Source organism: Physeter macrocephalus, chromosome 5 (assembly GCF_002837175.3).
Source record: "Physeter macrocephalus isolate SW-GA chromosome 5, ASM283717v5, whole genome shotgun sequence".
In the NCBI taxonomy this organism is placed as follows: domain Eukaryota; kingdom Metazoa; phylum Chordata; class Mammalia; order Artiodactyla; family Physeteridae; genus Physeter; species Physeter macrocephalus.
Genome location: NC_041218.1, coordinates 55,823,065 through 55,845,950, shown reverse-complemented (window position 1 = coordinate 55,845,950; position 22,886 = coordinate 55,823,065). Strand labels below are relative to the sequence as shown.

Genomic DNA, 22,886 nt, shown 5'->3' with positions numbered 1-22,886 from the left:
TGGGGCGGCTTAGTATATAAATAATTTGCTCAGCATTAAACAGTTCAAACGTGGTAGGCAGAGATTAGAACCTAGGATCTTGCTGGTTCAGGGACTAGACTCCTACTTCATTGTAGTATCTTGCCTGGCTCCATCCCTTGCCCAGGAGCTACCACATATTGACTGTATATTATATTCCAAGAGCTTTTCCTACATTTTTCCTCAACTTCCTTGCAAAGTGGTTATTATTATTCCTATATGCATGAGGAAATCAAGGCTCAGAGATATTAAGCAATTTACCTGAGATCTTACAGTGAGTAAATTCCAGATTCATCTTATAAACCTGACCACAGAACTCCCCCATCTCCCAAAAAGCACTTGTCACATTTTAGGAGGAGTCCCCTGAGAAAAATGTTATTTCCTTCACTAATTTTTAAGAATTACTCACAGGGTCTCATTTATATGGTTCTATTTCATTTAGACACCATTTTCACAGAAACCATCACTATGTACACTTATAAAAAAAAGTTATTCCTGCATTATATTTTATCAATGTTTATCTTTGTATAACTATTAATCCTACCTATTATAAATAACTTGGTAAAAAATGCTTGTTCCCCAAAGAATTTGATGGAGGTTTACATAAAAATAATCTTGATATCAGAAAGATAAAAGTTATTGATATAAAATGATTGCTTAAATAAGTATTAGGTCAGGACTATGTTGAGAGTTTCATATTTAGTACTTGTCATTATTAATTTCACCAGATCATTAGGTTTTGCCTGGTATTTCTATTGCATTCAAGTTATTTGGAAGGTCAAGATAAAATATTAAACCTAATGAAACAAGTAGGCACTGATTTAAATACCAAAATGAATCTTGAACTAAATACCAAGCACAGAGAGAAGAGGGGAAAAGGAGAGATGCAGGATCAGAGTTAACCATAGATTTTTTAAAATTTATATTTTATTTTTGGCTGCGTTGGGTCTTCATTGCTGTGTGCGGGCTTTCTCTAGTTGCGGCGAGCAGGGGCTACTCTTTGTTGTGGTGTGCGGGCTTCTCATTGCGGTGGTTTCTCTTGCTGCGGGGCAGGGGCTCTAGGCGCACAGGCTTCAGTAGTTGTGGCACGCAGGCTCAGTAGTTGTGGCTTGCAGGCCCTAGAGCGCAGGCTCAGTAGTTGTGGGGGACGGGTTTAGTTGCTCCACAGCATGTGGGGTCTTCCTGGACCAGGGCTCAAACCCGTGTCCCCTGCATTGGCAGGTGGATTCTTAACCACTGTGCCACCAGGGAAGTCCCTAACCATTAGATTTTTTAAAAATATAAGAATATAATTTTGAAAAGGGAAAAATGGGGGGGGTGATTTTACTGGAAATTAGTTTGATTTATTTTTGGGAAAACAATAATACCAAATTAATATGCAGCAACTACCAAGGTAATTAAAAGATACTTAAAATAAAGATATTATTTAAAGTTACATGACTTGAATATCATTATTCAATTTTGCCAGGGCTCACTATTTGATTGGAAAAATCCTATTGGTTTTGAGGGAAACAAACAAAAAATAGGACAAGTGAAAGTAGAAAAAAATTAATAGAACCAAGATCTTCCCAAGCAAAGAAATAACTCTAAAAGAGTATCCCTCATTATGAAAGCACTAGTTTCTAGAGCTCCCAGAGGATTCTGAGTAAAACTGGACATACTTGCACTGCATTATAAATGTGTAATTACCATTTAAATGGAGGGAGAAACTGGTGAGTGAAAGGAGAAAAAGGCATTTTCTTACAGCCAACCAGAAGCTGGCATTTCGGGCAATGATCCTCTAATCTACAGAGTCAGGTTAACAAAGCTATTGTCATTCTACCACTCACCCTCAGCCTTTTAACTGTTTGCTCTCCTCTACCAGGAGGAAACAGAAGGTTAAGTCTGTCTCCACGATTTTCAGTCACAAATTTTCTCATTAGGCTCTGGCATGCTCAATAGATAACTCAACAGCGTATGTTTACCAAAAAACACAAGCATCATAAAGGCGTCTCTTTAATTCTCCCTTTTTATTATTTGGGCACCCAATTTGTAAGAGTAAATGAAATTTTGGAGTAAATTTCTATTGGTTGTACAGTCGTGACGATTTGGGTCATCTCATCTCACCTACAGTCCAATGAAGACTTTCCTTAATAACATCCCTGTTTGTGGATTTGGCCAGGCAGCAACTTGGATGTGGAAAATACTGCCTTACTCCAAAAAGGCAATGAACATCCTTTTCAAAGAAGTTTAAAATTTGTCATGTAGATTTCAAAACTCTGGAAAAGTATCAAAGGTGTTTTTATTGGACAGCTGCATAATAAAGGATAGAGGGTAAAAGATTTGTCAAGAATCCACACCAATTTCCACACAAATTAAGTGGCAAGACCCCTGTCACATGTATATTTCAGAAGTCTAATCTATTCCTTTTGGATTACTGCTACATTTCTTATGAAATTAGTTACTTTTTATGATGTGTTTGTCAAAACCCCTTTGGATTTATCAGGATGGCATATGTTGGCTGGATTAATTGTTGCTTCCATCTCAAAAAACTCAGTATTTAGAAGTCAGAATATAAATGTGAAGGATGAAAAAATTAGTGAAAGGCTGTGCATACTGTGATCAACCATGTGACAAAAGTGACGGGATTATTAGCTACATAATAGTTACTTTATTCTAGCTTTCCCTTTGTATCTTCTTTTGGCTATTTCATTTGGAATCTTTAAACACATTTGTTACAAGTCAGTATAACAAGATAGGCAAACACCAGTTAGCCATTCAATGGTCTTTTTCATCATCTAACCCACGGTTCCACAAACTATGGCTCACAAACCAAAGCTGGCCCTCTCATGTTTTTGTAAATACAATTTTATTGGAACACAGTCACATACATTCCATTATGTATTGTCTATGGCTGATTTTACCCGACAGTAAAGTTGAGTAGACCAGGAGACCCCACAAGCCTAAAACATTTACTATCTGGTCCTTTAAAAGAAAGTTTGCCAATTCCTGACGGAAACTGTTCCAACTCCTAGTGTTCTAGGAGAAGTTTTATTCTCTGGCGACAACCTTCTACTTCACCACTCTCTGTCCCATTAGATCTGCTTTTTTCTACTTCTCCAAGACAACCATTTTTCAATTACCTTCTTTTCTTAATAAATCTACCATCTTCTGTTTGCATATTTTTCCCTTCTTGGTCACCATCACAATTAATTCTATTCCAAAATTTATTTAACCCAGAAATAAAGCCGGTCACATATGGCTCAATCTCTGCATAGGGTCAGTCAAATAATAATAATAATAATAGTAATGATTTCAACAACAATGGAAAGGTATAATTGAAAGAAATGTTAATATTCACTTCGGTTGTCAAGAAAATGCTCAAGTGGAGAGAGAGGAGTGTGCTCTTAATGAGTAGTAGAACATTTCAAATCCTATCTTCCTAGCATCACTATTCTCAATATTCCCCCAAATGAATGACAGCTGCTGCGGTAGATGCCTGGACTTCCCTTTCCAGAAGAAGGCACTCATTCCTCCAGCTGCCAGGCTCTCTTTGATAATTGCCCTCAGTCAAAGGGAGCTGCCGCACTCACAGTTAAGTCTCCTTTTGGAGAGCATCCCACATCTAACGATAGTTGATATGAAGGTTTGGGCCCCTTTGCCTCAATTAGGGAGGCCATTTAGGTTCCAGAACTCTCCATTAAATTTACTGAGGGCTCTGTTGTGACTATATGACAATTCAATTATTACCCCTGCCCAAGTCTGCTTCTCTCTCTCTCTCTCTCTTATATGTGTTATTCCTAAGAGCATTCTCCAATAAATTCTTGCAGGCAAAGCTCTGCCTTGGAGCCCACTTCCCAATTTAAGATAGTTCTCCCTTCAGATACTCTTTCCCTTATGCCATTCTCATCACTCAAACAAAGCCTTCCCTGAATCCCAGTCTTTCTAGCTCTTTATTCCTCTCTCCTCACAGCCCTGTTTCCTCACAATCCTGGGTGAAAACTCTCAATACAGTTCACTACCTTTTCTTTAAATTTACTGATTAGATATGAACAAGAATAGAAAACTAGCTTCTATAATTTGTCCTAGTATATTTTTATGTCTTATTCTAAGATTTCAAACTATTGCTTTATAGAAGACATTTTTGGGCTGGAATATCAGGTCTTTTTAAAAAATGTTTCACTGTTTTATTTTTAACAATATGTAAATAAAAAGCATTAAAAATTATAACTTTTACATTATGCATTTGAGAGTCTTTCTATGATTATTATATGGTCAACTGTATAGTAAAAGCTCTTCTGCAACACTTTCCCCCTGCAGTAGCATTTTATTCAAAATGAAATGCTCTGGTACAAAAGTTGGACAGCAAGGCAGTATGAGAAGACATAAATTTTTTTAAAAAATAGTAATATCATCAAGTCCTTCTTTGGTAAGTCTGCTCTGGAGGAAGAGATGAAGGAAGTAAGGGAAAAGAAAAGACAGAAAGAAGAAAAAGAGAAAGAGGAAGAGGAAGAAAGACAGGACGGGGAGGGGAGGACAACCAAGTTGAAACAAATCAAGAGGAAATCACTGTAAATTCATGAATTACTTTACATGGAGGACCTCTGAAGTTCTAGAATGATTATCTTTTCCAGAGAACAAATGTTTAACTTTCTGAAATTTCCAGCATTGGCACAAGTTAGAATAAACAACTCATCTTTATTATGCTTGAACTTAAAATTAAGAAAAAATGGAAACAAAAAGAATAATGTGAGGTGGGGAGAAGTTTAATATCTTTTCCAGATATTAAAATAATTTATATATCCTCCATAATTAATTATGGTGTTAGGGAATGATTAACCAGACAAACCAATGGCAGTGAATAGAATAAAAATATACTCAAATGTGTATGGAAATTTGATTTATGAAAAAAATTCCATCTCATCACTGGCGTAAAGATGGGCTTTTAAAATAAATTGTGCTTGATAGCCATTTGGAAAAAGATAAAATTGGAACTGAATCTCACACCATATATCATGCTTAATACCTAATGGATCATAGAGCTCCATGTTAAAAATGAAACTATTTCAGATTATTTTCATAGTATAAATTCCTAAAAGTGACATTATTGGTATTTAAAGAGTAAAAAAAGGTTCATGCTCTTGATTCATATTTGCAAGCTAATTTTTAGAATTCTTGTACTAATTTATACCCCCAAATGTATGACAGTTCCATTCTTATTCAAGTCTAGACAAGAATGTGTGTGATGTGTGTGTCCTATTTTAAAAATATTTAATAAAATATGTGTGTGTGTGGTATAGCTCAAGCTTTAGGAGCCCTCATTTGCCCTAGGCTTTTTAAGGTTCTGGGAATATGTGTTATCAGAGTCAAACATTTTTGTAAAATTAACAAAAAGAAGATTTAAAACAATTTTTATGAGGGCCTCAAAATTTCATAAGCTTCAGGTCCCACAACACATAAATCAACTCCTGACAACTTTATTAGTTTGAACTGTATGAAATTGTATGTCACAAATGGACAAATCTAGAAATTCATCTGATTCAACCAATACACATAATTTTGGTGACTCATAAGGGGAAAAAATCTCTAATAACAGAATAACCAGGTCAAAGAGTACCCAAAAAATGTTTTAATAGACACTGTCAGATTGCCTTTTTAAAAGTTTGTATAGATACCCAATCCCTCCAACAGCAAATAAATGCACACATTTCCCTCACAACAGTGGGTGTTAACCAGCATGACTACATGTTCTCATTTGCGCAAGATACTCCTGGTTTATAACTTTTCTCCCAGAATAATTATTAATAGTACCCACTTTTACTCTCAAAATGGTCCCAGTCTGGATGATAGATGGTCATCCTAGTGTCACTGATCTTTTAAACTCTAATTTCTCTCTGGAGATCATTCTGGCCTCTAGGGGGCCTGCAGGCTTCTGGGAGTTACCTGCATTCTTCCTCTCCTTCTTTATTCACCTGCACTGACAACTTCAGGAGCCATACAATTATGGAGCATGCCTCTAGCTAGGGTCTTCCTTTCTGTGTAGGTGGATATAGGAAGTGGCAATAAAAGTATGCCTGTGTGTTTACCCTGTTGAAAGTCAAGCACCTGTGCATGCACACAACATTCATATACACACGCGCACACACATACACAAAGCCAAATTAGTCATTGTTTTCATACAAGTGATAGTCTCCAGCTGTTCACCATCAAACATGCCAGAGATACAGGCAAGAGGGTCCTAGCACTGGAGGAGGGGTTGGGCAGGGTGACCTTCATATGCCTCCAAGGGCTGAGATTCTGTACTCCAGCAGTAACGATTAACATTTATTAAGAACTTACTGAGTGTCAGGGAAAGTCTAAAAATTTTGCCCATAAAATCTCATTTTGTACCTCAGAGCTACCCACTGATTGATTCACTATCACTGGAGAATATTAACAAATGAGTAAACTAAGACACAGGTTAAGTTAGCTGTCCAATGTGACATACTTAGTAAATGAAGCCCAGATTTTAACTAAGGCAGCCTGACTGAGGAGCTGTTATAGCTCCATTTTCTGCTGCCTTCTATTACATGTGTCAGGCACTGAATATCAGTTTACATTTTACAGATTTACTTCCACTTACTTTCTTAATGATTCTGATTACATTTCTGAAAAGTTACATAATAGGAGGGAGGGAAGTCATGCAGAAAATTCATGCAATATAATTTGAAAGCTTACCATTGAAGAAACTTCCTTCTTTTCTCTCTGGACGATCTAGCTTTTCAGTTATCTATTCATTATATACTATGAGAAGAGAGAATCAATTTACCTTTTCAAAGTCTTTCTAAGAAAAGTCAGTGATGACTTATCTAATTTTTAAAAAATGCTTAACAAAAAATATTTAGAAATAATCATATGATTTCTATTCTGATACTGCAATATTACTGCTATTTTAATATTTAGGGCTCAAATGACTTAAGGTATTATCAACTTGGGTATGAGTTTAACAAAGAGGAAAAGGCCAAACATTTGGTGGTAACCACAAGACTAGTTGTCTCTGCTGACAGAAAACCTGTGGATGCTCAATGAATCCCTAATCCCTTCGAATCATTTCTGAATTCATTTTCTAGAGAAGTTTGGACCAAGGACCAAGAGGGGTGATATTACTATCACTCCAGGAAAATAACTCTGTGGGTGAGAGACATCGTGGTCAAATGTGCATAGTGTATGACGTTTTTCAGGTTCCATATTTTCTTCTTCCACAAGTCAGAAGTCTGTTTATTCCGTGTCTCGAATAAACACTCATAAGACTACCATATGCAGTTAGGGTATCAGTAACCTTCCAATTTGTAAGTCTAAAGGACACTCATACATTCAGACCCTCCTTTCTTGATCTCTATGACACCACGCTTCTACTTTCCATCTTCTTCTCAATTCCTTTTGAAGAATCTTGTTTCCTTTATTCAACCTTTTAATATAGGCTATCCCTTGGGCTTGAGATTTTTCTCCTGGGTGGAAAATAATCCTGCTTTCTGAATTTGATTACATTTTATTCCCTACAATGAATCTAGTGTAACTAACTGTTCTCAATCTGTGAATAGATAACGGTTTCTATCTAAAATGAATAAATATCCAACTCTTTTCAAAGCATTTCTCCTGGTTCACTTTGCTGTGGAATTGAACATGGAGGGAGACAAGTTGAAATGCCACATCGTCCTCTGCAGCCCTCTGGTGTGATTTCAATCCTAGGAAGCAGCAATCACCCTGTACTTCAGCTCCTCTCCTCAAATAGCTTTTTGAAACTGTTCGTGATCCTGTTACCATCAAAACAATTTCTACGTAACAAGATCTAGAAGTTAGCAATGGAGTATGTACATGCTTGACAGTTCATCCTTGCCCCTACAAGGTTTACCCTGCTTCTCATTCAGATTTAGTATCATGTCCCAGAGGCCCAGAGCAGCACAATGATATGGATGTCCCCTGATGTTATTTTTAATGGAAATTATAAAGGACCTTGCAGTACCCTTTCATCAGTCGACACTTTATGGTTCAACTACCCAGGTGAACAGGGGGCTATGGTTCTGACTTCAGTTGGGGTCCTAGGATCTAGGCCTGGGCGGAGGAGTGTGAGGACCTGCCCAGAGCTGTGCATGTTGAGCTGAAGGGAGCTAAGATCTGAGTTCTGGGTAAGCAGCAGCCTTGTAAGTACGGGAAGGTTTAAAGAATCAAGCTGAAAAGAGTGGAGAGAGGGTCAGTCAACTAGGTAGGATGAATTGATTTGGGAAAAGTCTTCAAGGATTCCTTAAAGCAAAGTGAAACTTTTGTTGAGTTGCTTTTGTGGAGTGGGAGTTGGGGTAACTGGGAAAGGTATTAATATCCAATTTAGGTTGGAAATTTTAAACACTTCTCTATCAATATTATGGTTTTTACCCATCCTACACTAGCTATTGAGGTTATAAGAATGTGTTTTAGAAATGAGAACAGTGTTTCCTACTCATACTTTAATTTTGATGCCTGGGATAAGTAAGAGGAAGACTTCCAGCTGTGAGTTACTGAAAGAGTCTGGGGCACTTCATCAAACAAATTATAATACTTGCCAGGAGCAGTCCCACGAGGAATGTAAATTGTGTGTGGTCTTCCAGCAATATAGACTTGAGTTCTGTTCAAAAGGATGGTAAACTTAGAGTTAGTGAGGCTTATTTTCAGAGTAAAGTTATAATTGGAATTATCTTATTAGATAGACTACATTTATGTAATTTTTTATTACCATTGTTTTATTACATTAAGTTCTCCTTTTATTTATCCACCAGGAGAATTAAAGTGTTTGGTTAAGAATACAGTAATACAATTAAAATAAATGAAATATCATTTGAAATATCAATACGTTAGCAATAGAATTAACAATTGCTTGTTTACTTCTCTGTGTCTTCTCTTAGTAGGAGGTAAGCTCCATGAAGGCAAGGATTTATCTTTCTTGTTATAATTATGTCCCTAGTGACAACCACACTACTTAAGGCATAATAAATACTCAGTAAATATTTACTAAAATAGATGAGAGTCAAAGGAGGCAGTGAGTACACATGAGCGGTTAAATATTTATGTTCTCTAACACTTGGAACTTTAAAAAGTGCTTTAACTTAAAATCATATCTGCTAAATAACAAGACTATTAGATCAGATGTAGTAATCAATCTTTTTTTTTTATGGCCCACGGGCCCAGCCGCTCCGCGGCATGTGGGATCTTCCCGGACCGGGGCACGAACCCATGTCCCCTGCATCGGCAGGTGGACTCCCAACCACTGCGCCACCAGGGAAGCCCATCAATCTTTTGATGCCCCATTAGTCATTCATTTTTTTAATGAAAGATGGATGTTTCTGGAACCCAAGCAGCATCTTTGGATTATGAAGTACAAGAAGTCCTTAATAAGACAAATTCCTCTAATAGAATGCAGTGCTCATGGAATTAACAAGGTCTAGGAGATCTCTAGAAGAAATCAAAAAGGAAGAGATAGCAGATGAATAGCAGAGCAAAACGAGAACTGAGGGCAGTTGTTGGCCCATATTTGCAGAGAAGCTTCAAAGTTTTCCTTCTAAACTGCAGAAACTTCAGGGATGGATATTTGCTCAGGCCTCTATTCTCTTCTGGGAATAATTAGCCACTTTACTAATAAGCACTATGCAAAAAAGTGATGACACTTATAAGAGACCAGGATCCTGGGGTGGGGGTGGGGGAATATATATATATATATATATATATAAAGCAACATGTTTGTCACAGACTCTTGCCACATATGTAATGTACCCTTACTGGTTCTTCCTTCTGGGTATATATTTTTTCCAAGATGTAAAGAATAAGGAATTATTTTCCATCTTACTCTTTCTTTTATCTTTATATGTTAATAAGAAAAGGATATAAGGTCTCATATCCAGAAAAATACAAACTCCTAGACAAAGAAGTGGTCTTACGTAAGCAAACAGAACATTTGGCCAACACTTATCTTTTCATACAGGCACATTTTACTTACAAATGGGCCTATTAAAGTGCCTCTGCCTTATCTATGGATCTTTCTATCTTGTCTCTGGGTCCTTCTTGAAAAAGGTATACAATTTTAAGAAAGAAAATAATACTGTGTTGGCCTGAAGGAGAATGAAGAAAAACAAACTTTTCAACGTGTATGGACTATGAAAATATTTTCCATACCTCTGTGAACTCCTTTTGAAAAAGTTACTTGAGAATATATTCCAGCAAAAGGGAAAAAAAAATGAATCCTAAAAAAAAGGAAGATATGGGATCCAAAAATTTCTTCTCAGTAGAGCAGTGAAGAGAAACTAATTTTTGTAAATTATAACAGGAAGTCACAGGACTTTTAAAAGAATATCTATAAGAAGACAATGAATATATTTTACCAAATACTAGATGAGTAATCACAGAGATAGGAATAAAGATACAGGTGTCCTGTGTCCTTCTTGACAAGAAATAATGAAGGTAACTAAAACTCTAGGAAATGCAAAAGCTGTATAGGAAAGTCACAATGTAAACATGAAACAAGCTGAAATGTATCATGACTTTAAGAAATGGAGAGTAAGGAAAAAGACTCTATTTGATCTTAACACTAGGTAATTCCCTTTCAAGTAATGCAGGTTAGTGACGTAGAATTACCTTTCCTATTTCCACTTCAGTTGTTTCCTAAACAATATTTACACAATCATAATATGTTTTATTATTTTACTAGTTTAAGACATTTTAGATTCAAACTATAGAGTAAGCATTTCAAGATATAAATATAGTTACAGAACAGAATGTAAATATTATACACTTGACAAGGTCAAATGAGTGCAAAAGCTTACAGAATTTAGGAGCTAGAGAGAGAAGAGGACAGGTAGAAGGAAATACAGGGTTCCAAATTTTCTTATCTTAAATAATGGGAGAAGTATTGATGGATAGAGAAACAGAGGACTAAATGGATTACTCAAAGTCAAAAAGATAACCAACAGAAGAAAGATTAGGCATCTTAAGAGCTAGTAATGAACAACAATAGTTACAATTCAAAAATAGCCAAATAATAATATCCCCTAACAGCAAAATAACAAAAAAGTATGATAGTGCAAGACAAATTTTTCAGCTTTCATGATGGGGAGTTGATAGATAACATGTAAAGTTAAGAAATCATGAAAAGGAGATAAAACCATATTGTTCAAACACACAGAGGTAGCCAAAAAAAGAACTACAAATAGAATCATATTAAAAGGACTATTTTTGGAGAGGAGCTGTCAGAGGTGGAGTGGGGACTGGGAAAAATAAACTTTTTTTTTTAATAAGGTAAGGAGTTTATTTTTTTAATATTTATTTATTTATTTTTGGCTGCGTCAGGTCTTAGTTAGGCACATGCGATATGCAGCATGCGGGATCTTTTGTTGCGGCATGCAGGCTTCTCTCTAGTTGTGGCATGCAGGCTCAGTAGTTGCGGCATGCAGGCTCTCTAGTTGTGGCATGCGGGCTCCAGAGCACGCAGGCGCAGGCTCTCTAGTTGTGGCATGCAGGCTTAGTTGCCCCGCGGCATGTGGGATCCTAGTTCCCCAACCAGGGATTGAACCCGCGTGCCCTGCATTGGAAGGTGGATTCTTAACCACTGGACCACCAGGAAAGTCCCGGAATAAACTTTTTATTTTACAATTTTCTGTACCTTTTGAAAAATTTTTCCTTATCATATGGATGCATATACTATTTTTATTACATAAAAAAGGTAAAACATTTCCTGATTACTAGCTTAGCATTCTCTTCAATGATACTATCCTAAAGTGCATTCTTACTAAGGATAAAAGGAACATACGTCTGCAGGTAATATTGATAGATGAAGCACTGACAAATGAACACTATAATCAATATTGCAATGAGTAGAAGCATCAGGAATCCAAACATGTCAACTGAAATGTATGAAAAGAAAAGAAATATATTTTAAGCTAACAGAAGGTTAATAATTTCTCATAGTTTCATCGTTCCTAATATCATGCAGTCTGATTCTTAAATACAAATTCACTGGTCATTATTAAAAATGATACAGTAACATACATCATATGCTCCAACAAAACTACTCTTAACGCAATAATCACTAACATTTGAAAATAATCTGGGTTGCTAAAAGGAGGAAACATTTAATGTCCTTTATCTCCAGATTGGTAAACTATTAGGCCCCAGGCTTATTTTTTCCTTTATTTTGTCTCTAGACTCATTCCAGGCCATATCTCAACAGAAAGAATAGATCTCTCAGGTTGCTGTTTCTATGAAGATAAAATAGTAGGTAGCAGAGGATGGTTTGTTGTTTGAGTTTCAGCAGTTCCTTATCAAAAAGGCAGCCAACGCTTGCTGGGAAAGCAGATTTCCAGCGCACCTGTAAACTGTATCCCCTCTCAATACTATTTAACTTATCAGCCTGGTGTACCTGTAAAATGAAACTAGAAGGGCAGAAGATGAAGTAGGAGACTAGGGTTCCCCATTCATACTAAATACATGAAGTGTCACTTGCTATATATAAGTTCTTTGCTACAACTATGATTTAAATTTACCTGATGGTACCTGAAGAAAACATGGACTTGTGAGCAAAATTTATATTTTTTCACTTCAATTTTTTAAAAAAACCAAAAATACAACATTACAGATATAAAATTAAAGATTCTTTGATGATTGAGATGAGTTCAGTCCCAGGGAGTCATTGTTCTGAATGTCAATTCTCAGTATTGAACACATTAGCTGAGGAAATATAAGTTATTAATAATGTTATTGGGCTCAATATGTCCTCAGGACTAGCTTACAAGAAACTCCTGGAGTTCCTAAAACAACTTAAGAACACAAACCTCCCTTTACTGGGTTATGGTTATTGTACATCAGAGTACTTTAGAGATGAAATTTAAAGTATTTAACAATTGGTATGGTAAGGCACCCACAAATTAGAATGAATGTTGACCTAGTTTGAACCAACACTGGCTGGAAACCATCAGTATCAGTCTGTATCAGAGGAAACACCAATGAGCAGACTTGTTATATTTTAATAAAGCAAATATAATAATTTATAATTCTTCAATTGTAGCAAATCACTTGTTTTCAAATCAATTGTAAAAGGTACATAAAATTCAAATAAGGACAACTCACCGTGACAGTTCAACCAAAACATAGAACTGAAATGACACCCGAAATATGGAAAACAAATTTTTCTGCAAGCCCTTTCTTCACTGCACCAAAAACACTGTATTTGGAAGAAAAAAAATAAAAGCAGTGTCCAAGTATAATAACCACAATCCCAGTAAGTTTCTAGTACTAGTTTAATAAGTATTCAATATATAACAGCCATCATCATCATCATTTTATTATTATTATTTGTAGTTGATGCTGTTGGTGGTCTTCCGCTTTACCAGATCCACTTTACCAGGCCCATGCACACAAACCTAGCTGCAATGAGTGCTGACTGCCAACGGCTCAAGCTGCCCTTCTTCTTGCATTGTCCTCATGGATAGGGACCATCTTGCCTGTGAGGTTACTTCCACCTCTGTCAGGAATTGACCGGTATATGGGGTTCCAAACAATGGACATCCTTGCCTCAAGGCAGGCACAACTCTGCTATGTAACTTTTTGCCCCAGGGCTGCCCATGGTTCAGGCCAAGCATAGGCTTTAGCTGAGATCACATCTTTGCTTGGCTCTTGTCCCTTAGTTTCTCTGAGTCCCTTACTCCTTCACAGTATTTTGCTGAACAGCAGTCACTCAAGAAATCACATGTACCTGAATCCCTTTCTCAGGCTCAGTAGTTAGAGAACTAAATCTAAGACATTATTTCACAAAGTAGTAATAATGACTTCAGAAGATAGGGTGTTTTTCGTTGTTTTATTTGTTTTTTCCCTCTCTCTTTCTAACACTCTTTCCCATTCCCCTTGTCTGCAGCATTCACACTTTCCTCTGGGGATTCCTCTTCTGTTACATGTGGGCCTGGTGGTGCTGTCAACCAGCCTTGCTTTACCCCCTTTCCCCTTTTTGCTCACTGGTGGCCAGATGATCATGTGGAAATAGGAAAATTGAATTCTAAGTCTCTTGCTGAAGTAAGCAAAAGCAAGGTACAATGGTGGCAACCACCGTGGAAGATAAGACTAGAACCTGGAAGAATAAAAAAAATGAGGACAGAGTGGTAAAAATGGCTGTCACTTACATAGGGCCTACCATGTGACAGACACCATTCTGAGCCCTTTATATATATTAACTCATTTCATCCTTATGACAACCCTGTAAGCTAGGTATTGTTATATCTACTTTATAGAGGAGGATAATAAGGCACAGAGCAGTCAAATGACTCACGTAAGGTCACATACCTAGTAAATAGGGAAGCTTAGGTTCTAATGTAATCAATTTGGTTCTTTGCTGATAACCAATCCTATAAGACTCATCCCAGACCCCTCCCAATCACTTCTTGCTGTATATCCTGAGACCAGCAGGATATACATTCCATTGTAAAAAGTCACCCCTTAGACACTGCCTGAGAGCAAGAGATATATCACAGGCTAAATTTTGTTTCATGTTAACCAAGATCAAAGGGCAAATGAAGGCAAATTTAAGATTGAAGCCATTTTGGCTAAATGGGTCCTGTCCTCTTAGACTGTTGCTTAAAGACTGGAACTTCAAAGTCAAAGTCTGCATTCAAGGATTACAGCCCAGAGACTTCAGGCCTTGGTTATTAGATCTCAGAGTTTTTAGGAATCAAGTTCATGCCATCTAGCAGGGTTTTAAGGGAGATGAACTGCCAGAGAAAACCTGAACCTGTCAGAGAGGAGCTTGTGGTCACTTAGCGCTAAGCTGATTCCCTGGCCCTGATAACCAGGTTCACAGCACATGAGCTCCTAAAGCAGTGCAGTCCCCAGAAGAGACATTCTTCCCTGTGCCTTTCTCTGATAGAAGCTCAGAGAACAACGGAAAAGGGAGCTCCTTCGCAGGTTAAGCCTGGGGCGGCCAGATTGGTGACCAATAACTCACTGCTTGGCCAGGGAAACTCAACAGAGCATCTGCACACCACGTACATCTCTCTGACATTCCAAAGTTATAGCTGGGGGGCAATAACTGACAATGACTCTGGGTAAGTACAATTTTACTTGAGGGTTGGTTGCATTAATTAACAGGAGCATTTTTTTTAATGTAGGGATGGAGAAAATAGAATGTGTACTTCCTGAAAGGTCAAAGGGTGAAACACAGTAGCCTAAGGTAGTTTATTTTTTTACTCTCTGTCTGCCCAGATTGTGTCACCATCCTTCTTCCTCTGGTAACCCACACCCTCTTACATTTTCGGACTTATTCCCCACCTTTATGTGGGTCTGCAGCTATCAGTCAGCTATGCTCCACCACTTTCCTCCTCCTGGAATCACCTGACCCAGGCAATGGCACTCAGAGTAGCCCATCCCTCTGGCTCAGTAACTAGTGCTGGACTGGACATAAGACCCAAATAGGGTCAATCAGAATCTTCTGTGGAATTGTATACAGGCATTGGGAGAGGTCTGCTGGGAGCCTGCCTCTTCCCCAGCTATATGGAAAATGTTCATTTGCCATAGAAGAAAATGAGGTCAATACCCAGAATGAGGCAGAGCTGGGAGATGAAAAGAGAGAGAGGAAATGGGAATAACATCCTTTAAGACTCAGCTGTGCATGATGTCAAGGCCACCCTGGATTTACCAGTTTTGTGAGTTAATAAATTCTCTTTTTTAATAAAGTAGTTTGAGTTGGGTGTCTGTCAGTTACCTCAAAAAGATTTGACCAATTCCTTTTTAATTTTGTTTACGATTTTTTTTTATGTGGACCATTTTTAAAGTCCTTATTGAATTTGTTACAATATTGCTTCTGTTTTATGGTTTTTTGCCTGGAGGCATGTAGGATCTTAGCTCCCCATCCAAGGATCGAACCTGCACCCCCTGCACTGGAAGGTGAAGTCTTAACCACTGGACCGCCAAGAAAGTCCCTGACTAATTCCTTAACTAAGGCTAAAAAGTCTTCAAAGAGAAGAACTTCAAATTAACCAGAGGAACAGTAGAATATATTCAACATCTCTAAATTAGTAATGCATAATTTAAGACAAATTACATGAATTTTTTTCTTGTAGCTAAGGAAGATGACCCATATAAATACAAAGCCATGCCAACCTCAGACCCTTAAGAGAGTGAGAAGTGAGAAGTCAGCTAACAGACTTTAGAATGATGGTTAATATCATTAAAATGAAAAAATGCAGAAAGGGGGAAGGTACATAGTAATGTTTAATGGTTTGTTAACATTGTATAAACTAAATGGTTTAATACTTATACTGGCCAAAAATATTAAATAAGTGTTATTGTGCAAAGAGGGATTTAAAAGTAGTGGACATAGAGAGGATAAAAAGAATATTTACTAATTATTTATGGGCAAATGCTAGATATAATGGAAGTTAGGTTACATTGATATATAAAGCATTGTTTTCTAGAGGTTGAAAATTTAACTGGCAGGTACAATATTTCCACTCTATAAAAAACAAATGTTTCTAAATGGAAGAATATTAGAATTTCAGAAGGAGTGGAACAGATAATAAATGTAATAGGAGTCATAGCGAAAGTACTCACTTCTAGTTGATTGGATAAGATTTCTTTCAGAGAATAGGAAGAATTTGTCTGAGCTTTGAAGAAAAGGTAAAATCTGTGCAGGAAGGAAGGGTTTTAGACACAGAAGCTATGGTAGAATAAAGAACAGGATTCCACAGTGGCAGGAGTGAAATCCATCATCATGAAACTTTGTGGAATTATTTGGAAAGGTAAACTTTTCTCAGATTGTGATGGGTTTTGAGCCAGACTAAAGAGTGTGTTTTTTCTTTTCTTTTTTTAAAATTGAAGTATAATTTTTTCAAACAAAAAACTGTTTTGTTTTTGAAGTATAATTTTCTAGAAGCAAGTACATGTTTGCACTAAATTTTTCCTTTGTTTATTTCTAGATTCTCAAGGAACGGTTTGAAATGCAGAAATACTTCTTAATAACCACTATTAGTCATTCCTACTATTAAAAAATTGTGTAAAACAAAGTTTGGCATATCTTTTAGACTACAGCTGTAAACTGTGTGACTTTATAACATTCCCAAGACAATTTCCTCACATAAAAGTCAACTTACTTTATTATTTTCTGTGCACAATTGACAATTTTTCCACACAGTACATTCTGCAAAAAAAATTAAGTACAAAAATATAAATACAAAGCCTATTTATTGCTCAACTTTATATAAAATGCGTTTCATTAAGTCATTCCTGTTTCATGGCAAATGTATCCATACCCTGAGCATTTTCCTTTATTATTTTCATATGTCTAGACACTTTCTCATTGATACCAGTTAAATCCTAACTCCTTACTTTCTCCTGTTACTCAGAAAAATATGAAATAGTATCATCCAACTTTGATTAGCCAAGTAAGTTCTAAAAAATAACTTTCCTCTCCTAAACTAACTCCCTGATCCCAACCAGGCATCTAAAGCTACGCACCTGAATCAAATTGGGCTAATCCCACACCACACTCATTGATCCAGGGAGAAGGAATCTGAACAAGTCAGCCCAATCAGAATCCTCCTTCCACGATTTACAGATTGGAACTTGAGGGTTAGGGGTAGTGCAGAGCCTCTGTCTCCAACTTTTCAAAAATTTAAACAGGATTGTCTTTATGTAGTTATAAAAGTGACACATGTTCAATATAAGAAATAAGTGTACATAAAAAAAGAAAAATCAGCTGAAATTCCACCATCCAGAGAAACTCTGATGCTTCTTCTTACTTTAAACAAATTATTTCCATGATCTAAACTTGGATTTTGCCATCATTCCAAATGACTGCAACCATGAAATCTTAAATACCAATATTCTAGTCTCTGACTAGAATCTTCTTTCCTTTCCTCACTCATTTGCCTTTTGACATGACTCAGACCTTCACTTTTCTTGACCTTTCCATTGTTTTCCAAATCTGTTTGCCCCTCATGGCCTCATTCCCTTCTCTTTAACCTGAACTTCATGTCAGCGAATGACCCGATCTGGGTCCATCTCAGAGATTTAGACTGAGTATTTGTATAATTAACCAGCAATCTTTCTTATAGTCTTTCTTGCTGTTACTGAAGAACCAATGAGAGACAGCTGACCTACATGACAATGTGCTACATGAAGCAATAGGTTCTTTTCTTCTTTTACTCTGTTCCTGAAGAAAGAGGTACTAGCTATTTCCACAGCATTCTCAGGACCAGATTCTTCTTATACCCTCTTAAAGACCCGATTTTTTTGTGTATTTTTCTCTCTAGTCACTTCCTTCCTCTTGATTACATTTTCATAATTTCTGCAGCATCATTCTCTCCTAGTTCTCTTGGAACATCTCTGGCCATTCCTTTTTGAGTTTCCTGACTGGTTCCATTCCCTCTATCAATGTCTAAAATGTTGTTATTACATAAAATTCCATCCTTGTTCCTTTTCTCTTCTTCCATGAGGGATCACAATTTCAAATACCTAGAGCTGCCAGGCATCAACATATATTAAACCAGATATCAAAACAAAAACTTCCTTTTTGATTGGCATTGCAAAGAATTAATTAATAATTAAAAAAATAGAACAACTGAATCAGACAAGCTGATTCTAAAGTTTATCTGGAATTAAAAATTTTTGATGAACAGCTAAGAGAAAAATTTTGGGGGAAGATAACAAGATTTCATATATTACTATTCTCTATATTACATCCTTACATTTACTTTGTTGATTTCTGATACAGGCATGTAAAATGAGTCCATATGGCTTTTAATTTGTTAAATGTTCTTTTTATTTCTATCACCTTTGACTGCATCTATTTCAAAACTATGTTGTTAGGTGAACAAAGTTTCATAATATGTCATCTTCATGTATTGTGCTGTACATCAGTATGGAATATCGCTTATTCGTCTACTTAAAGATTTTTTATTTAAATTTGATGTATCTAACATTGCTACACTTGCTTTATTTTTCATTAGCATTTGCAAGGTATATATTATTCCATCAATTTATTCTTTGTTGCTTTATTTCCTCTAGTCACACCCTGAAGTCACACCTGTTTCTGTTTCTATATGAGCGGTTCCTTAAAAATTTTTGAGAAATATATTTTATATTCTTCTTTCTATCATTGCTCAATCAGGATCTACATTCTCTACCTATATAAGGATCCTAATATGCTTTAACTTTCTTCCTTTCCCTTCCCACACCACTCCCCAGGTAGAAATCATCTGGAATTTTAATTATTATTAAATGGTTATCAATTATTATTAGACTGTTAATGTATTTAAATTGCTATTGACTTGTAATCAATCATTTATAAAAGTTTTACTGGTTTCTTTGCTTACTACTCTTTCTTGAATCCCACATTTCCCCTTAGTTTATATTCATTTTGCTGAATAATATCCATGAGCACACCTTTCTCAGAAAGGGTCTGTGAGTGACAGAAATCACTCTGATTATACATAACATAGGGAACTTAGTACTGGGAATCAGGCATGCAGGTGATAGAAGAGATTGAGAAATCTACCAGGGGAAAGACAATGAAGACCCACCTCCCCCCAGATATCAGCACATGCTAGGCTAGAGGGCAGAGGAAGGAGGCAGCTACCAGAGTCCATTATAATAAGTATATGTAGAGTCTGCATGACAAATATTCTTGGTGTGTTCACCATTACAGAAATAAACAAATGGGTACTACAGAAATAAAGAGAAAACCTGGAAGCCTTGCTTCATGTTCAAATTACTTAGCCTTCATTTCCTTGGAGAAATCTGCCTTTTCATCTCATTCTGATATCTTGACTTTGAGATATGTTTCACTGAATCTATTTCTCATTTGGTGGTTCTCTAGCTCAGCACTTGTGGGGAAATTTTCATCTGTTCCTTGAGTTATGTTTTCTTCTAGGACAGATTAGCTGTTTTCCTGCATGGGAGCATATACTCCATCATTTATTCTGTTAGCTATGCAGTGTTTGCATAGGTTCTATATTGTCTATTTTCATCTTACTAATGATTAGATAGTTCTGTTCAGACCTTCTATTTGTGTTGACACAGTAGAAGTGACATTTTGACCACCTTACCATTGTCCTTGAAATTTTTTTTCTGACAAACTACAGTTTTACTGTATTTTATGCTCTATTCACTCGGTTGTTCTCAGTATTTGACAAAGGGAGAGAACTCAGGTGAGTCTGTGCCAGACTTTGTTAGAATATCTGGGCTCTACACTCTCTTCTGAGGTTTTATCATTTTCCACTGCCAAGGTTCACTCTAGCTAATTGGAGATATATCCCATTTCCATACAGGGAATATTTCTGGATTGTAGATCTGCCCCTAAATCCAGTTTGTAGCCCAGGAACTTGTGTTTCCATCAGAGTCAGATCCACTGTTCAGTTTCTCTGTTTTTCTTATTTCTCCTCCGAAACCATTTCTCTGTAGATCTTCAGAACAGGTGAAGAATAGGACACCCACTCAATTTGCATCTCTCTAGATCTGGAAGTACTAATGAAAATTCTTGGAATTAATGACTCAGTCATTTCTAAGGGGTGATGGTGGCATTTGGAGTGTTACCATGCTGTGCTATTCTATTTTGATCTAGAATCTTCTATTTCTTTCCTAGCTTGCCACTTGCTTTTTAGGCCATAACCCTTTGTTTTCTGGTTGCTCCCAGTAAGAGAATTTCTCTACATTTTAGTATTTTTTTAATGCCTTCATTAGGTATTGGAAAAGAAGATTCTTAACCCAAAGTTCCAAGAGCAAACTACAACTTCTTGGGATATTGCTTACTAAGCTCTCAAATGTAAATGAAACATCAGGGTTAAAAGCCCTGGGAATCAAAGCAACCCGCTTAGTAGGGGATCTCACTTGATGTGGGATCATTAACAAAGTCTTGTGGGTTGCCTGTGGGAAAGGTCTATCACTCAGACCACCAGCAGGGATGTAGGTGGAGATCTCAGTGAAAGGTTAGAATCTCTTTTGCAGTTTTGGAAGTGAAAGAATCATAATGTCTAAGAAACCATATCCTTATAAAATAGGAAGGTTGAGTGCAAGTTCAAATGGGAAATTACCCCAGGCCAGGAAGCAAACACTCAGGGGAGGCCCAGGACAGGCTGACCAGGCCTTCCCTCCCAAAGGGAAGCTGTTTCCTCAGAAACACTGACTGGGTTCGTCAGCCCTAGAACCAAGCTAGCTAGAAGACCAGACTATGTTATCCATGATTCTTGATTTATTTTTGTTTCCTCTCTTTTTGTTCTTCCTCAACATTTTAACAAGGTTTTTTTGAAAAATTCTAGTATGACTCCAGTTTGTTAGCGAACAAAGGGAGGGATTTGTTTCTACGTTTGGCCTATGTTTTTAGGCACTTTTCCTGGGAAGAACATGGCAAGGATGGTATGAGAACATTGTTCCTCTTGAAGTACGTATGGGAATGATTGAGAGGTTAAATGAGAGAAAAATGTATGGGAAAGATAAAACCAAAGGAAACAAGCCAGATCTTTTGATCCAGCCTCTCCCCATCCTCCACCCTCTCAAAGGAGAGTCTCATTTCAGTGCAAAGCTAAGAGCTTTGGGTTTGGTTTTAGGAAGGAAGACACTCACAGATACTATCTTTTTGACTCTGAAAACCAGAAAGCGGTAATTATTCTGTCTTAGAGTCTTCATAAAAATGGCAGTCTTGGCTTTACAGGGCATTTTCCAAGTAGTTCAAATCCTGTCCTTATTCTATCTATACAATTCCAGTTTAGGATACTGAAAACCTTATCTCCAGGTTCATGAATTTAACTCAGTACAACTTTTAATGTTTCAGAATTTCTTCAGTTGGGGAGGGGAACCAAAGAAAGTCTCCGAACCAAGTAATTATTTCTTGAGATAAGACCCAAATTAGGTACTTTATTAACTAAGACCGTACAACACTAAGAAAGACTAGCTATGGCCATTGAGTGGGGTCCGATTAGAACAAAACCCAACACCTTATTCACAGCACAAAGCTTTGTGCTATAGGTCATGCAAAACTCGGGGGTGGGGAACATGCTTTCCACATTCAAAACTGTTTTAATCCACTCTTCACACTTCAGATAAAGCAAATGAATTTGAGTCCAATTTAATTGGATTTCACCAAAAAACGTTAAGATCCTTTAAAACTGTCTTCCTGCCAACACCAAAAGGCAACTTCAGAGATGAAAATCTCAGCCTACCAGCGTGGCACAACCAGTAGGAAATACAACGGCGGTGGCACGCCTGGGGCAGCAGCCTCTGGGCTCAAGATGGCTTACCGTCATCCACAGATTTTGGTCTGTGCTTGTTCTTGTGTCTGGAGACTTGGGAAAAACTATTCTCTGAGGAGCTGATAAACAGTTGGATGAGAAAGAGGGAGAAGAATACTGGCAGGAGGATTTGACTCCACGACTGCAGCCGGCACATGGCTCCTCGGCCCTGGGTTCCGCCAGTTGCTGGCCAGTGGGACCGTGGTGGGCACCAGGTACCGAGCTGGACTCGCGGACCCACTCATGGACTGTGACCTGTCCCAATCCCAGCCCCTTTCCGAGGCAGCCCCTTCCGAGCCCTGGACCCCAGCATAATTAGCAGAATTTTAGTACCCCTCATGTTCCGGCCAGAACACGGAATGTTTGTAATGCAACCCTGGTCCGCGCTGGCCTCGGGCTCACGAGGGCCCTGACCACCGCCTACAGTTTGTCCACTGGTCTGGATGGAGGTCTACTTCCCTCCAAAGCCCAAAGATTTTCCCTGCTTTGCCGTTGCTTTTGAAGAAGGCCTGGATTCTAATTTCCACCATTCAATAGCTGGAAAGCAGTAGCAGCTTTCTGTGCCGCTTTCCTCAGATGTAAGGGAACCTACCATCCACCACGCCCCATGGGAGTTATTGTGCG

General features: G+C 37.4%; 1 protein-coding gene across 1 annotated transcript in view; it reads right to left on the bottom strand.

The window, feature by feature from the left end:
- PTTG1IP2 (PTTG1IP family member 2) overlaps nt 1–22,419 on the bottom strand; it is a 74,049-nt gene extending 51,630 nt beyond the window's left edge. Inside the window, exons 1-7 of the mRNA XM_055084688.1 lie at nt 22,282–22,419; nt 19,192–19,204; nt 17,130–17,176; nt 13,123–13,216; nt 11,807–11,900; nt 8,574–8,635; nt 6,715–6,780 (exon numbers count right to left, since the gene is read on the bottom strand). Coding sequence (XP_054940663.1) covers nt 6,767–6,780; nt 8,574–8,635; nt 11,807–11,900; nt 13,123–13,216; nt 17,130–17,176; nt 19,192–19,204; nt 22,282–22,419 — 462 coding nt within the window. The 3' untranslated portion in view covers nt 6,715–6,766. The remainder of the gene's footprint in view (nt 1–6,714; nt 6,781–8,573; nt 8,636–11,806; nt 11,901–13,122; nt 13,217–17,129; nt 17,177–19,191; nt 19,205–22,281) is intronic.
- Nucleotides 22,420–22,886: the final 467 nt, after the last annotated feature.